This window comes from Gopherus evgoodei, chromosome 11, assembly GCF_007399415.2.
Source record: "Gopherus evgoodei ecotype Sinaloan lineage chromosome 11, rGopEvg1_v1.p, whole genome shotgun sequence".
NCBI classification, from domain to species: domain Eukaryota; kingdom Metazoa; phylum Chordata; order Testudines; family Testudinidae; genus Gopherus; species Gopherus evgoodei.
The window spans coordinates 51,670,886-51,689,031 of NC_044332.1; the positions used below are offsets into that span (position 1 = coordinate 51,670,886).

General features: G+C 39.4%; 1 protein-coding gene across 3 annotated transcripts in view; it reads right to left on the reverse strand.

Annotated features, from left to right (window-relative positions):
- The window catches only part of GALNT13 (polypeptide N-acetylgalactosaminyltransferase 13), a 456,737-nt gene that overhangs the window by 190,165 nt on the left and 248,426 nt on the right, over nucleotides 1–18,146 (reverse strand). For all 3 annotated transcript variants that reach the window (XM_030580270.1, XM_030580269.1, XM_030580271.1), the window contains exon 3: nucleotides 6,864–7,032. In XM_030580270.1, coding sequence (XP_030436130.1) covers nucleotides 6,864–7,032 — 169 coding nt within the window. The remainder of the gene's footprint in view (nucleotides 1–6,863; nucleotides 7,033–18,146) is intronic.

The following is an 18,146-nucleotide window of genomic DNA, read 5'->3' on the forward strand; positions in this document are numbered from 1 at the left end:
ATTCAGAAAACACTGGATTTTCACAGGAAAAGCCTGCTTTTATAATCTAGCAGGTAGGGCAACTTCAACACCTAATGCAAATAAGGCGTATGCCTGTATCTTCCATGTCAATACAAATATGTCTTACTGTCATTAACCATGAAATTATATTCCTCCTCAGTAACAAAGTATTGTAAGTTGGCACTGTTAAAACAATTTAACACTCGCTAAAGACACAGTGTACAGAAAGCATCTGTCTGAAGAAAGAAAAATGGAATGTGTTTTTCATCTCTCTCAATACTTTTCATCTTTAAGACAGAAGACAAAAAACCTACCTTCTTTTGATCCTGGAAATGCATTTAGACACATTTCATACAGCATTAACAGAATGCTTCATTTCCTTTAAATAGAATGTAGCTATCCCCTAAATTGTAAATTTCATCCTGTTTCACAATTTTATTTTTGTCATGCCTTACAGGAAAACAGGCAAACTTTCAAAAGAGCACTGAGTCTTTGGGTCTTACATTTTCCTCTTTTAAAGCTAAATTTCCTGTAGAGAAATATCCTCTCAGTTACACTTATATACACTATTCCAGGGGTCAGCAACCTTTCAGAAGTGGTGTGCCAAGTCTTCATTTATTCACTGTAATTTAAGGTTTCACGTGCCGGTAATACATTTTAACATTTTTAGAAGGTCTCTTCCTATAAGTCTATAATATATAACTAAACGATTGTTGTATGTAAAGTAAATAAGATTTTTAAAATGCTTAGGAAGCTTCATTTAAAATTAAATTAAAATGCAGGGCTCCCCCCGCCCCACCCCCGCCCAACGGTGGCCAGGACTCGGGCAGTGTAAGTGCCACTGAAAATCAATTCATGTGCCGCCTTTGGCATGTGTGCCATAGGTTGTGTACCCCTGCACTATTCAGTCCTTGATCCTTGGTTAGACCTGAAAACTGCAAGGCACAGCTTAGGACAAGTATTGCAAAGCTAACCTTTGTGACCCCACTCTGGTATAAATTTGAGCAGTCTGATCTGGGCTCCAAGTTGTGTCAGCTGCCAAAGCTGTGAGGAAGAAGTAGAGGGTAGACCATTCTGGACATGGACGCTTTCATCCAGGCTGGGTGGTGGTGTAGCAACTTCTACACCAACTCTATATTCTGCACACTAAAAAAAAAAAATAAATCCACAAACAAAGTCATGCAAACCACCACCACTGCAGTGGAGAACCAGGTCCTTAGTTTTCATAAATGGATCTTTTCAGCTCTGAGCAATGAAAAAAAAATGCATTATGCTAGCACTGCTTTCACCACAGAAGCTCATCTGTACATGCACACAATAACTGCAGATATGACTGTACAAGGTAAGTTATAGTTTGCTAAAAATTACCACACAATTACCAGAAATATTGCCTTGTAGGGAAAAAATACTGATACAACTTTGTCGTAACTGTTACCTGTGCTGACTTTCAAATGACCACAGTTCAAGGAGGTGCATATGTGCATGGTTTATGCATGAGACTTACCCTAACAGCAGTGATGTATGTGTTGTGGGGCCTGGAGGAGTTGCTTGTTTTATTTTAAATTTCCACTCAGAGCTGGAGAGGTTAATGTTTAAATCAAGCATATATAAGCAGGACAATTTATGCTAAGTGAAGATTTTAAAAGCGTGCATAATTGGAGATTTAGACATCTTGACAACGTGTGTGTATTTAATTGTTTTCATTTATCTAAAAAATGTGTTGTAAGCTAAAATAATTGAGAGTTAAGTGTAGGTCATGATATTCAAGGAACATGATTTTTTTAAATGAGAAATACTTTAAAATTGATATTATAATTTTGCTTACCTCATACTTTTCCTAAATAATCTAGTAATCAATCCTGCAGACACTCACATGAGTAAATCAACTCCTGAGTACTCACATTACTCAGGTGTCTGAGCATTTGCAGAATCAGGCACTAAATTATTAGTAATAAGTACCAGCCAAACAGTTTAACTAATGGATATTGTTCTAAGGGGATACTGAAGGATTAGGGAAGATAAAGTAACATAACTGAAATGATCCTGTTTATATGCCAGCTGTTGACACTCTTGCAGAATGATAAGCCTTAGGGTAGATGAACTACTTAGCCAAGCTTTATCTTCCTTCCTTATCTGTTCAGATAGTAGCTTTCTTGTGGTAGCTGATACCCTATAATTCCCACATCAAAACAAAACATGGAATACATAACACATTTAATACTTAGATATTTAATTTATCTTTCAGTTGCTCTTTTAGTATGTTCATTAAAAAAGAGAAGCATTTTATATTTATATGCAAATAAGCGTGTGAGATCAGGCATGCATGTTGATTTTTAACTACTAAGAATCTTATTTAAAAAAAAGAAAAAGTCCTTGTCAAGGAAGGGAGAGCTAGAGAGAATGCAGAGAGAGAAGAGTAGCCTATCAGAAAGTGTCCGTATAGGGATGGAAGGTCCAGCAATACTAAGGTAAAAGTGGGATCCACTTTGGAAGTCATTTGAGAAAACAAATGTAGCAATTTATTACGTTTTTAATATGTGTGCCATTATCAGAGTATCTAGGTGGCAAAATATAAGAACAGATGACTAGAGAATTGAAAGGGGAAGATAAAGGTCAGCTAGCCCCATATTTCTGTATGTTTTAAGTGACCAAAACAAGATTGATCTCCCCCCCACACACCCCCAAACAAAAACAAATACACAAAACCAATCATCATCGTTGCAAATACAAAAAGGTTGTAGCCTCATGCAGATCAAGTACCACCCAGCTCTAGTTAGGTCTGTAAGACTGGCTAGCTGTTCAGTCTATGTCTGTCACTGGTGAACCGATCACACCATCAAAGCTTCGGGCAACCATACAACTGCTTGACTGTGTAGTGGCAGTCCTTGGTAAACATGCTTTGTAATAGGACTTCCATCCTAATACGCCTGTACCAAGGAAACCACCAAAAAATGAACCAGTGTTGATGCAGGCACTCACTGGGTTTCGCTATGGATAACTTTATTGCTGATCTTGTCCTGCCACTTAATACGGAGCACCTGATGAAGCCAACAAGAATCAAAACACCAATCCACCATTCTTCAGCCTTCCTCTGTGCTCATGTTTCAGTGTCCTACAATAAAGTAGGTATAACCAGGGTTCTATTGATCCACAGCTTCGTGGTAAGTTTTATGCCGTGACATCTCCACAGAGACCACTGAACGGACTGGAACTTGGCTGCTACTATATGAGCATCTACAACTTTCAAGCACTCCAGCACTGTCTGCAACACTGCCAAAGTATTTAACAGTTGCCATCTGATCAGTATGCCATCTGGTCAGGTTAATACTGAGTTGGTTGTAATCTATTGTCAAAGTCTCCTGCATAGGGTGACCAGGTGTTCCGATTTTATAGGGACAGTCCCAATTTTGGGGTCTTTTTCTTATATGGGCTCCTATTACCCCCAGCCCCAATTTTTCACATTTGCTGTCTGGTCACCATACTCCTTCAGGAACTTACTTCTGTCTGGCTGATAACCAAACCAAAGTGTACTGGTTCTTGCCCTAGCAGATCAGCTATCAACTAAAGTGATTCACAGATTGATCCAAGAAGACAATGTCATTAAGGTATTCAAAGGTATCAAAGCAAAATGATGTTCAGTTCAGTGCCACCGACAGCTGCCTCCTCTAGCTTCTCTATCAGCCAATCAATAGCAAATATTGAACAAAGATTATGATAGGACGTAGCCTCGAATTCCCATGGAAACAGAAAACCATGCTATGTATCTACCATTATCTCAAAATACAGCTTTCTATTTCATTATTATTAATTATTATTATCATCATCTATTAATAACATTATCTTCCCAGGGATGCCAAGTCACGTCATCAAATCCTACAGACTCACCTGATGCACTGAATCAAAGTATGACTGAGGTCTATTAATCAAGTGCTGCACATGTCTTATTGAATTCAAGCATCTTCTCAAAAAGCTGTCTCATGGTAAAGATTTAGTCAATAGGGGAATGACTAAGTTTCATGCCTTTGCCACAAAGTTCAGAACTGATTCAAGACATTAACTGAGAAGCAAAGTCATTCCCTGGGACCAAAAACAGCACAATACATCTATAGTGGCAATTACACCCAGCCTTATTTTCTTTTTCTAACAAGAGGCAGAACACCACCCTTCTTCCAGTCAAAGATGATATTAGTAAGCCAGATGGTCTGGAAGAACCTGTGCAGTTGTGGTACAACAATACTCTCATCTGTCTTCAGTAACTCAGGTGTGAGGTTACAAAGCCCTAGGGCCTTCCCAGATTTCAATTTACAGACAGCAATCTACACATGATCTTAGCTCATAGATACCAACATCTGTAAAATTTAATTTGATACTAATGTCAACCCTTCATGCATGCAATTTCAGTTGAAAACCTCCTTAGAAGGACTGAGCCTTATTTTAAAAAATAGTATCTTTTTTATATATATCCAAAAAATGAAGTTAAGAAATTAGGGGGCTGACTTTCCACTCCATTGCATTAGCTTTAGGCTTCAAGGCCCTTAATTTTTTGTTTTTATTTTATTTAAGGATTTCCCAGGAATTTATCGGTGTTGTTTATTACAAAAAAATTTTTAAAATGGGAAAAAAAAATCAGTGCTTCAGGTTTTCCGTGTAAATATCGAGGACAAGAGAGAAATAATGCAACGGATAGAGAAGAGTGGCTTCAGAAGTGGAAGAGGTAGAGGAGGGAAGGCCATAGTCTCCTCATGCTGCCTTCTCCACCTCTTCCATTTCCAGGCCCATTCCAGAAGGAGAGATGGCAGCTCTGTTACTCAGGGTACGTCCACACTACCCGCCGAATTGGCAGGTAGTGATCGATCTATCAGGGATCGATTATCACGTCTCGTCTAGACGCGATAAATCAATCCTCGAACGCGCTCCCATCGACTCTGGAACTCCACCAGGGCGAGAGGCAGAAGCGGAGTCAATGAGGGAGCCACGGCTGTCGATCCCCTGCCATGAAGATGGGAGGTAAGTCGAAATAAGATACGTCCACTTCAGCTACGCTATTCCCATAGTTGAAGTTGCGTATCTTACATCGACACCACCCCCCCAGTGTAGACCAGGCCTTAGGATTGCCGGGTTACTAGGCTGCCATCTCTCCTTCTAGAGCAGGGAGCTGGGTCAAGGGAGTTCCAGCACTTCTGATTTTAGAGCTCAAGCACTGAGGTACATATATATGCACACAAGCATGCATCTTCCATGACACTATTTTACTTTAACAGATTGAATAATTTTTTATCATCACACCTAATGTCATATGTTGGATTTTCTTAATCCAATTTTTCATGTAGTTGAGTGATCCAAAACTTGGTAACTATTGAATAAAAGGTTTTGTTAAACCTGGAAATTTTTCAGGAAAAATTGGTAAAAACTGAAAATGAAGGGCCTTGCTTATGCTGCAGTAACTCCATTATTTCCTGGAAATATGGACATAAACATGTTAGGGGGACAGGAGGTAATAATTCTTCCTATCCTCTCCTATATACACCATTGCCAGAGTTGGCCAGGTACCATATGAAGGTTTTTTCCTACCATTCACTGAACCATGACATACAGCAATGAATGGGGAATTTTGTTTGGCACAACAACTTGTAGCACCACATACAATGACAATTATTATATAAATCACGTTTATACATACATACACACAGAGCACAATGGATGGCATACTTGCCCTTTGACTCAATTAAAAATAGCCCTTTTGAACAGAAGGAGAGTTGCGGTACTGACACTCGTAGATCTCAAAGCCGCTACATGGATTTACAACTTGAGGGCAACACACTGATTGACACCCACAAAGCCAGCACATTACAGAAAATTCCTCAAGACAATTTTGTAATGATGGCAAAGCTGAGCCAAGTTTTTGTAACATAAAAATTACAGTAATCAGAACAGTCAGGACTTTACACAGACCTTATGATGTAAGCCATCATGCAGTCACGGGATAATTTACTTTTCTACCATTAGTGCTTCAGTGCTAGGAGCTATCTATGTATGTGATGACTATGAATTTTCAGATAGTAAATACGGACACTTTATAACATATTCAGAGGTCCCCCTTGGAAAAAAAGTAACTATGATCCCAATTATGTAACATACATTAGATAGCTATGTCATATGCCATGATATGAAGTGATTGATGCAACCTGACATTGTACAGTACTTCATAAACTACCGGTACATCATGTGGAACACTAACGTTTTTTAATACATAAAACTTTGTATTAGAAGACAACTTTAGAGCTGGTACTAGAGAAAAAAATGTTGTTACTGACTTCTCAGGACATCTTTCTAGCCTTTGGGAATAGTTCTTACCACCTTTTTTAAAAAAAAGGTAAGATTCTGATTAAGCATACACATGTTAAATCTTCACCTAATATGTTTCAATCAAAATGATGAGAGAGACTGTTTTTCCCCTCAGGTACTATAGCTGGTAACTGAGTGCTGTATAAATTGTTCAGTGCATGCCACAGTTGTCTGCTGATAGCAATTTAAAAAACATACAAATAAAAGGCACATTAGAAAATGTGATTGAGGTCTAATTCTCCCCAGTACACTGCCTCACACACACACACACACACACTTCCATTGCCATTGACAGGTATTTTGTAAGTACGGGAATATAAAAGATAAATTATTATGTTTTCAAACAGTTTCTTCAAACAACCACTGAAAATAATCAAGTATTAAACTATCAAATATTGAGCCCTATCATGCCCTGAAATCAATTAGGAATCCCAGGAAAATATCTATTGGTAAAATACGGCTCACTGTGATTTTTGAGCCACATGTGTTGAAAATTACACAGTGCATTACAGACTCACCCTTCTAATCTTACATCTGGCAAACTTCTGTTAAGTGCAATCAAGTCACTGGCCATAAGGTTAAACTGGTTGATTTTAAACAGTTCTTTCATTTTCTCCTGGTCATCTTTGGGAATGAGCACAGCCTTTCCCATTTCTCCAGGTCCTTCTTGGTTTCTGGAAATAACAGCTGTAACACAAGATAACAAAATACCCACTTTTAATATTTGTGTATTAGTTTCATTCTGCACTAATAGGAGACTTATGGCATCTATCAACAGGGGGTAATTTAGAGAAAAATAAAAAGTCTGCACTCCAGACTGAGATTTCACCCATATCTGGACCTGAACTTGAATCAAAACTTTTTCTTTAAGAAAGAAAGAAAGAAAGAAAGAAAGAAAGAAAGAAAGAAAGAAAGAAAGAAAGAAAGAAAGAAAGAAAGAAAATTTTCAAATACATTTTTCCGCCCACTTCTAGTTTCTGGCAGAGACCACATATAATAGTAAGGAAATATATAGATAGATAGATATAATGAGAACAACAATTTATGTGTCACAGTATCATATTCCCAGTGAAATTTTGCATATACAAGAGATTTGGATGAGATTTATATAAGCATCCAAATTATCTGATGCTTATGAAAATTGAATCCAAACTCCTAACCTTTTGAAAGTCACCCTTGACTGCTATGCACATGCTGCTAAATATTCTAGCCATAAAGAAACTAATCCAGAGCGAGAAGATTGTAAACCTACATTATCCCAATGTGAATTATGCTACAGTATTGGTACAATAAAACAGAATACATGTTTTATATATTTATAATATATTTGATGAGAGGTATTTGTACATAAGACATAGAAAATGAATATAGCACATTTTAACCTAAGTTTCTCAGTACTAAAATAAAAAGTATATTGAACTTGAGATATAATTACATCATCGTATTATACAAGACAAAAGAGTGGCAAGGAACATCCTGCAGAAAAACAATGTAATAAGTACAATCAATTTCACTATGTATCTTCAATGTGCATTTAAATGAAAAAATAAATCTCCAAGAAAACTAATATTACTAATTAATTATTTACATGTTAAATCAATCCAAAAGACAAGAGCATTCTTCTGAAAACAATCAACATAATAAAATTGCTAGATCTTCAGTGTCAAGATTTATCTGATGATGACGACATGGATAATCAAATAAAAACATTGCCACTGTGGCCCTGATCCTACAATCAAATCTGCACAGGCACAGGCACAGGCATTTGACTGCAGGATTGGATTGGTTTGTTTTGAAGGTTTGGCTAAGGAAGACTTTGTGTCAGTTCTTAAAGTTAATCAGAAAATACCCTGGGATATTAGTATGACATAATTTACTAAGACATTGTTACACAACCTCAGAAGCCATTTCCCAGAATAAAAGAAACAATGAAATATTTTAATAACTTCAATTACTGTTTAAAATCTGAAACAATGCCATATTTTTATTAAAAATGGTTTCCTAAACCTGAGATTGATCTCACCTTTAAGCGGAGGTGGTGTGTGCAGGGGGCACAGTTGTCCAGCTTGCTGGGGGTGGGTGGGAGAGAGGGAGAAAACAAACAAGAAGCCGCTTTGATCAACAACCCCAGAAGAGCTGGATCTCAGGAAACTGTACCAAAAGCAAAGGAAGAGGAACCCTTCTCTGAAGCACTGATGTCACCTCTGGCAGGGGCAGGAGCCAGGTCTCACTTGCCAGAGGTGAAATCCTAGCCCTAATGAAGTCAATAGCAAGACTCCCAAGAGACACTCATGGGATCAGGATTTCATCCTAGGAATGTCTCCAGAGCATTCCTATAAAATAGGCTGCTTAATGGGATATCGTAAAGCAGGGGTCAACAATCTTTCAGAAGTAGTGTGCTGAGTCTTCATTTATTCACTCTAATTTAAGGTTTCATGTGCCAGTAATACATTTTAACATTTTTAGAAGGTCTCTTTCTATAAGTCTATAATATATAACTAAACTATTATTGTATGTTAAGTAAATAAGGTTTTTAAAATGTTTAAGACGCTTCATTTAAAACTAAATTAAAATGCAGAGCCCCCCAGACCAGTGGCCAGGACCCGGGCAGTGTGAGTGCCACTGAAAATCAACTTGTGTGCCACCTTTGGCACACGTGCCACAGATTGCCTACCCCTGTCCTAAAGGATGTCCCACTTATTGAACCAAAATTAAACAGCTTGATCTATTAGCTTGTCCACTAACAGCATTAACCTGAGAATTATCTGTGAGAATCCCACTCGTGAAATATTTAAACCATAAAAATAGAAAAAATACTCTTTCTTAACTGTATTAATTGTGTGACAGAACACAGTCCTATAAACCATTACAAAACCAATCAACTGCAATGAACTCACTCAAAGTTCTGTCACCTGTTTGCTGAAGATGTCAGAGAGTATAGCCAGGGCCGGCTCCAGGCCCCAGCACGCTAAGTGCCTGCAGAGGGTTCGCTGGTCCTGCGGCTCCAGTGAAGCATCCGCAGGCACGCCTGGGAGGTCCACCGGAGCCGCAGGACCAGTGGACCCTCTGCAGCCATGTCTGTGGGAGATCCACCGGAGCCGCGGGACTGGCGAGCAGCAGAGCGCCCCCCACGGCGTGCCGCCGTGCTTGGAGTGGCGAAATGGCTAGAGCCGGCCCTGAGTATAGCCTCTCTCTAGAGCAATGATTCTCAAACTGTGGATCGGGACCTTGTTTTAATGCTGTTGCCAGGGCCATCTTAAACTTGCTGGGGCCCAGAGCCAAACCCTGAACCCCACCTCCCAGAGCTGAAGCTGAAGCCCTGGCTTTGGCCTCTCCCACCCCAACCCTCCCTGGGCTGTGGATTTTGGGCTTTGGTCTTGCCCTCTCACTGCCCCTCCACCACATCTGGAGCAGTAGGGGTCAGGCTTTGATTGTCCCTCCTGGGATCATGTAGTAATTTTTGTTGTCAGAAGGGGGTTGCCGTACAATCAAGTTTGAGAACCACTGCTCTATACAGCAGCATGAAACTGGCCATAGAATGAAGCAAGACTTAAGAAACCAGGGGAGGAAAACATTGAGGGCAAAAGGAAGGAGCAAGATAAACTGCCTTATCCCCACAAATGTAGCATAAATGGAAAGGGGGAAAGGATGAATCCTCCAGTCTGAGTAGGGCTGTCTTGGGAAATGGAAGAGTGAATATGTTGCAGCATGTCTTCAAAGTGTTCATATCCCTTTGCCATCAGAGACGTGGGTGGGGCATATACCTAGCCAGATAGCTGGTTTCCACATGTCCGTGGTCTCCTTCCTCTCTATAGCAAACAGTCTTCCTTACAAGTGTGGTGAAACTAGGGAGGAAGTTTGTCCCCATCCCCTTCTGCAAGGCAATCAGGCCAGGAAAGAGGCCCCTATGTCTTCTGCCTCCACCCCATGCAAAATTAAAATAAAACTAACAAATGGACCTATATTGGTCCACAATACCTCTAAATAGGCCAGGAGGAAATAATGCTAATGCTTCAACATAGGTTAGTAGTTCAAAATAGATATTCATTCTTAGACTCATAGCTGACTCATAGAAGATTAGCATTGGAAGAGTGCTCAGGAGGTCATCTAGTCGAACCCCCTGCTCAAAGCAGGACCAACCCCAACTAAATCAATTATGCTTTGGAGTGAAATATGCAATCTACCTGGCAGAGAAGCCTTTCAGGTTAGGACCTGTATCTAGTTGACATGGCTGTTCCAGTCAGTAGATTAGGTACTGTACTATATGAACTATATAGTGTTTCCTTGCTGGAGATGTGAACAGCTTCATAACTAAAGTTCAGTGAACACTGAGGAAGCAGCTTTGTTGGAGAGACGTCACACGATAAACTGAACAGGCACCCAGCTCAGACTGAGTCTGCTGAGGCTTGTAGGAACACCAATGGACATAGCATCATAGACTATTAGGATTGGAAGAGACCTCAGGAGGTCATCTAGTCCAATCCCCTGCTCAAAGCAGGACCAACACCAACTAAATCATCATCATAAATCACATGCTCAAAAGCTTAAACATGATTAACACAGTAAAGTTACATCATCCATAAAGTATAGCTAGTCAGAGGTTTCCCACTTCCCTCGGCTGGAAATTTAAACTTTTTGGTTTAAAAACAAAAACAAAAACCACACATGTACACTTTGGCTGAAATCCAAAACATTTCAATTTGGAAATATTGCTGCTGTAGTGCCTTATGCCATTGGTTGACTGCACCTCCCATGAAGTCCCATAGTCTCCATTTTTGATAGGAGGATGGTCCCATGGTACAGCATGAGAAATGAAGTCCAATTGAGGACCCATGCTCATGCAAGACAACCGAACTACAGTTCCCATTAGGCACTATGGCAGCAAGTCTGAATCAAAATATTTTGGTTTTCAAGTGAAATATTTCACTTGAGAGGTATTTGGTCTTCAGGTTGCTTTTTTTGACAAGAATTCTGCAGAATGCAGAAATTTAATGAAAATTGTTCTTTAGCTGAAATCAGTTGATAAACTTTTGATCTTGATCAGCCCTATCACTGATATAGTCACTGGCTGTGACCTGATACCTATCCTTGCAGTAGCTCACCTGCTATTAAAATGTAGTTAAATACAATCTGTGGGATCTGTTCCATTATCTGCTGTGACAGGGTGTTTCATTTCATAGCACCAGGCTCTAACAGGAAGAGAAATACTTAGTATTTAAACAGACTAACACCTGGTGGAAATCCCTGAGATAGAGACTTGATAATTCAGACTTAATAGCAATTTGTGCAAACAGGTAAGGTCCAGCAATACAAAACAGTTTCCCTCAAGCGGCATCAGCAGATGGATCCAGGAATTTCATGGCAATAGCATGGTACACCACTGAACAATGTTTTCTGGGTGCCATTGTGAACATTATAAATTAAGAAATAAGGCACAGACCAGGCTTGCAACTTGCACATTCATTCTTGAAAGCTTGAACTATACACTCTTGAAGTTGGAGAACCACCGCAATCTGTTGTTGCTCTACAGTTATGCACTGAAGTGCATCAGGGTAAAACTTCAAAAGGAGATTTTGCTATATTGTAGCTTTTAGTCTACAAAGCTAGATAACTTCCTACAGAGTCTGTACTCATGCTGTGTACTGTAACTAAAATAGATTAAATTTCATCCTTAGATAACACATTCTTGCCATGCAGAATTATAGCTCTATTATGGTTAAAATGCAACAAAGCCAGCCCATGTTCAATCTTCATGTACGATATAAAATGTATTTAAGCAAACCACCATTCGTTAGTACTTTTTAAAATAAAGCTGGATATGTAGTCTAAATCAGATGCATATGTAACATAGGAAAAATCTATTTTTACTATGGTTCCAAAATGGATTCTATCTTCTCTCTCATGTTTGAGCAAATGGATTGTGCCCAGAGTGTCTATAAGAAATAATCCCTGGCTGTATCAAATCCAGTAGACATTAACTGTAGTCCTCAAGAGGGCATCTTCTGCTAGACAATCAATATCGTAGAACAATTTCTATCAGCAAGCAGAATGGGTGAGAAGACTCCTCCCAGAGTAACATCAAGATTGTTTATCAGGCAGGTGAGGCACACTATTAGAGCAGACAGATCATCAGCTGAGCCCCAGAGACCAAGCATGTAACTTTTGAATATATTTGAACTTCATAAATCCAGATAGCAAAAGTTTGAGTTACTAGTACACTCACATGTCATGCATAGTTGATTGGCAATGAACCATTAAGACCGTTGACCTTATTCCCAAACTATTCACATGATTTAGTTATTAATATGATTTAGTTTACTCTTTAATGTTCTCCTAATTTCCCTTTCCCTAGTCCAGTGTCCCTCCCTTAAAAAAACCCCTGAAAGAAATCTTTCCTGAGCCCCCTCTTCTGGCCTTCAAACAACACACCAATCTCTCCACGATCATCATCAGACCCGGACACTAACTCAAAGTGGCACCAGACCCTGACAGAACAGACGCAAGTCCTGCAGACATATCTCCACTGCTACAATGATCAACACTCCCCACAACACACTTGTGGGTCCTACACATGCCTATCACAGCATGTGGTGACCTCATCTAGTGCACTAAATCCCCCCAATAGCAACTACATCAGTGAAATGAGACAATTACTATGCTCTTGAATGAACTCACAGAAAAATGACAGAAAATACCATCTCGTCCACAGGTTATGTGGTAGAACACTTTTCACAAACCCATCACTCTATATCTGACCTTTCAGTCTTCTTCCTCAAGGGAAAACCTGCTCGAAACTTTCAAAAGATGAGCCTGGGAGTTTAAATTAATAACTTTGCTGTACTCTAAAAATCACGGACTAAATAGACACACTGGATTTATGGCTTATTACAAACTATAACCCACTAATGTCCCCCCCCACTCCCCATCTACTACCCCCCCCCCACCATGACTGGAGGAGTGTAATGGACTGCTTCACCTTCAGTGGTCTCTTGAAATGTGTTAACTATTTCTGTTAAACAATCTGGTCCACCCTTTATTTAGCTGTGACAATTCTTCAGGTCTGGGAAACCCATTCAGAGCTCTATGTAAGCGCAAATGCTTCTCTCTCTCTCTCTCTCTCTCTTTAATATCTCCGATTAGTGTCTTTTGTTTTCTGTAGCTGTGAGGAAATACAATGGCCTTTGCAGTATGCTCTGAAGGTCAATAGACTGGTGCTATTTTGGACAAAGGGGAGGGTCAGTTCCAAAGCCTTGGGTCCTTACTATTTATCTTTTACCACAGGAACTCCAACTTCGGTACCCCTGCTGATTACAACTGTGGCAGCCTGGAGAAGTGTGGGCCTTTTGGCAAGGAGATCCCAGGCCATTCTAAGGCTATACCTGCCAAACCACCACCTTATACTGTACTCACTGCTTACAATAGTTTAGTTCATTAAATGGGGGAAAATATTCACTGGGGGTAATTTGATGTTAGGGGTGTAGATGATTAATCCATGATTACTTGCTGGTTATCGTCACTCAACTATCCTGTACTTCCATTATAAATACATTTAGTCACTATTGTACCATTAGTACTTCACTGAATCTTAATATAGGATCAATACTGAAAATACTCCTAATAGGGAGGCTATGATTTTTTTTCCCTGCAGAAAGTCTGAAGCACACCTGCAGTACTGCAGTCAGTTAAGTTCACCAAGTCAAATAGGCATCTCAAATCACCCAACTTGGGGAAATTCCTGAGGTTCTGATGCTTAGCATGAGCACCTACAGAAGAAACATACCAGGAGGCTCCATTTCTTCTACACATGACAGAGCTGGGCTCCATGAGTACACTTAAGACTACTTCCAAGCAAGCTATACAAATTCCAGCATAGGGAAGGACGTGTGTCAAGTTGGCCTGTAGGTCAAAACACCTCCACAGGGAATGTGAAGGGGGCCTACCCCCATTCCATCCTAGGGTACCAGCTGTAAAGGCAGCTAAGGGGCTACTCTGAAAAAGAGCCATGGGCTGTACTGTGGATCCCCACACAACCTTTGGACAGATTCCTTTCACAAAGCTCATTTACACACACACTGCACAAAGCATGAGCAAGTTTCATCGAGTGAGAAGTGCTGTTCTTCTTAAAAGCTATTTAACCTGCTGGACTTTGGTGGCTGTACAGAGGAGAGTAAAAGATTCCATTATATTTGTTGAAAAGAGCAGGGAATAAGCTTGGCAATCTAGCCAATGTGTGTTCTTTCAGTAAAACACGTCCCAATATCCAAGGATGAGTGAGCTATTGTTCAGCTCACATAATGACTGCTGTGTTTGCTTACACAGCCATTGCATTACCGTTATTCAACTAATTATTTTTAATATGTTTTGTAGTATTTTGAGCTGTATATATTATTTAACTTGGCCATTCGAAAATAAAAATGCACTAGCTATGTTTCACTTACAGGGTATAGATGAGGTCAAAATTTAAATAAATTGGTTGAGACATAGATATGCTAGTCCCATTTGTATTTTTAAGCTTTAGCTTTCACAAGCCATCACAATTTACTGTTTTTATCAAGCGCCAAGCATTCCCACATCCCTTTTTTCAAATTGAAAACCAAAAGTATACATCACTATTTTACCAGTATTATGATTTTGTAGACTGGTACTTTCTCTTTCTGCACCACCATTCAAATCCATATGAAAAACTGCAGAACATTTTCATATCCTAAATCTCCATATTATAAAGGGGATTTTTTCACAAAAGCAGAGAATATAAAGTGGACTATATACTTACTCACCTAGACTTATTTCCAGAATAAGTTGTGGGTCTACAGTAAAGTAGCTAATGTTTCTCAGAGGATAAGCAATACAACTGTCCTTATTTTTCTGTAGCTGCCTTTTAGAACACTTCATTTGTTTTATTTCTTTGCATATCATCAAAACAATGATGTTTTTGCTTAGGGTCTCCCTTTTTTCCTCTTGCATTTGACCTTTATTAGAGTTCCCTGGAACTCCATTTTCAAATCATTATCATTTTTTTCTTTGTCTTTATATTTTTAGTAATGCACTTTGTACTCTGCCTTGAACCGTGCCCTGAACCAATTTTCACAATATATGACTGCTGTATTTGTGCACTATGTAAAACAGAATTTAAATTTCTCTTAGTGTTCTTATTATTGAGGATGTTAAATCCCTATTTTTGGAATTTGGCTCTTGAATTTTAGTTTATGAATTCAGTATATGAAGGTAACTGTCTCCAGAATAATCTCAGGGCATCTCAAAGCTTTTAGTTTAGAAAGCCATCAGGAACTTTTAAAGCCCAGAATAAATAAATTTGGATTCTTTGTGACAACTGCTGTTTACCCAATTCTCACAAGTACATTAAAATCAAAGCCAAATTTATAAAAGGCACATTCAAATGGTTTCATTCACTGGAGAGCTATGCTATAGGTAAGCAATTGCAGTTTGCAGGCAACAGCCACAGTATGTTTTGCATTTGTTAAATTTTATTGTAAAAATATCTGGTTACCTTTAGACTTTCCATTCTAGTTAACTAAACCTGTAGGATAAATATGCTTCCCTTATTTTCAAGAACTACTGTATGCTAAGGACCTGATCCAGACAGTTTACTGAAGCTAATGAATAAAAAATTTCCATGAACTTTAAATAACTAGATCAGGCCCACAGTTCCTTGGTGATACTGTGTACAAAGCTTTTGAAAGCGAAAGTACTTCACTTCACAACCTACATTGGGGAAAATATCCCTCATGCCTGTAATGAGATACCAGGATTCAGAGAGGTCACCGCCAGCTGCCCAGAAAACCAGTTACTTCTTCCAGAGAAGAGACGATCTGAACTGAATCCTCTTAATGTAGTGGTGTCTCTGGGTTCCTGTGTGTGTAGAATAGGTGGATGAGAGTTCCTATTGCCTTTAGCTTGCCTGGATTTGAGGCAACTGTAGTGAATTAATAGTCAGCTATTCTGGACAGGTGGCCACTTTAATGGGACCTAGAAAAAGAACCTTTTGGTCTTGGAATGACAGAGGGCAAAGCCTCCAGCTGTGAATCCCTGAGAAGTACAAGATGTTTTATACTGAGAGAGAAGTCCTCCTTATTCAGCTCTGAAACTGTGATTAAAATCAGTGAATCTAGAGCACCATGCCAAATTGGGCTGCAATGTGTGAAATCACCCTCATTTCCCCCTCAACTATAAACAGCAGGGTAAAGAGAGCAAACTGCACAATCTGTCAATCATTTTATTTATAGTCTATTAGGAAGCTAATTTTTACATCCACAAAGAAATCACTACATTAATACTATCATGATATTTGGCATTTATATTGCACTTGGATATTCGAAGCACAGTACAGACATCACGGTCAGGATCCTCAGCTGGTGTGAACTGGGAATTGATTCCATAGAGCTATACTGATGTACATGAGCTGAGGATCTGCGCCATGTAATAAATGCTTACAGCATCACTGTAAGATATCAACCTATTATAGTCACTGTATGGGTGCAGAAACAGAGAAAGGCAAAAGTGATTTTTCCTTAAGGCCACACCAGTGCATGGCTGAGCCAGGATTACACGGTAGGAAGAAAAATCCATAAATTGTACTTATTTCTTCAGAACATTGTCTCAATCCTTCAATATACAGTTTGAATTAAATTTGAGGGGGGAATAATTTCTGCTGGAAATCAGATCTGCACACAAGAATCAAACCATTTGCAAATTATGAAACAAGATGTCTCCACCATACAATATGGATAAATTACTTAGAGATACAAGTTAGATTTGTGTCATTGCCCACCCAAGCAGACAATAGAATACCTAGGAGGGCAGTATCTGACATCCATCATCTGTTTATAGGATTCTTTTTCAACATGAAAACTTCCCCCTATCCTGGAGGAGGGGGACAAGGACCCCAGGTGATGTGGAGGCAGGGGGGAGAAAGGAAGGATCTTGATGCTTCCATCACTTCCCTATTAAATCTTTAAATTAGTTTCAGTTTTCCTTTACAATTTGAAATTAGGACTCAATGCTCACTGTTCAAAAAACAAACTACATTTAAATAGATATTATATTCATGTAAAATACTACAGAATGAAACTGAAGCTCAAAAATGAGAGTAATACAGAAGCACCCTAAAAATAAACCAGAACAAAAATGATGGGTTGAGGAGGGATTTAATACCCCTGCCCACACACATGCAAAACCTGGCTTTTTAACATCCCTTTCCTTGAGGGAAGCCAACACTGAAGCTGTGCGCTGCCTATAGTTCTATATGGGTCAGAAACAGGGACACTCTTAACGGCAGACTTGAAGCAACTAGAGGTATCCGGCCTTCCTCTGATCGCTCTCTACATGCAAAAGCAATGTTGCAAGATATTCAGCCATGCCTCCAAGATGGACAAGCACATCATGCTCTCAAGCTCTCCACTGATGTGCATGCCTTGACCTGACATCACCCAGGGGGCCACCCCAGAGATTTGTGGATTTGTAGAATTGTGCCATATCTGGAACTTCACTCTACGAAGAGTAGTATAATACCATCAACTGGCCCAGTTCTCAGTAGACTATGCATGTTTTATTACCATGAAGATGATGTACACCGTAGATACTTCCTGCAGGTTGTGCAAGTGTATGTCCTGCAAGCCAAGAGCCTAGGTTGCCAACCCTCTAGGATTGCCCAGGAATTAAACTTTGACCTTTAATTAAAGATTATATCATTTGATGAAGCCTCCAGGAATACATCCAACCAAAACTGCCAACCCTAATCTTGAGCTGTAGAGACAGGATGATGGAAGCAAGCATTTAAGCTC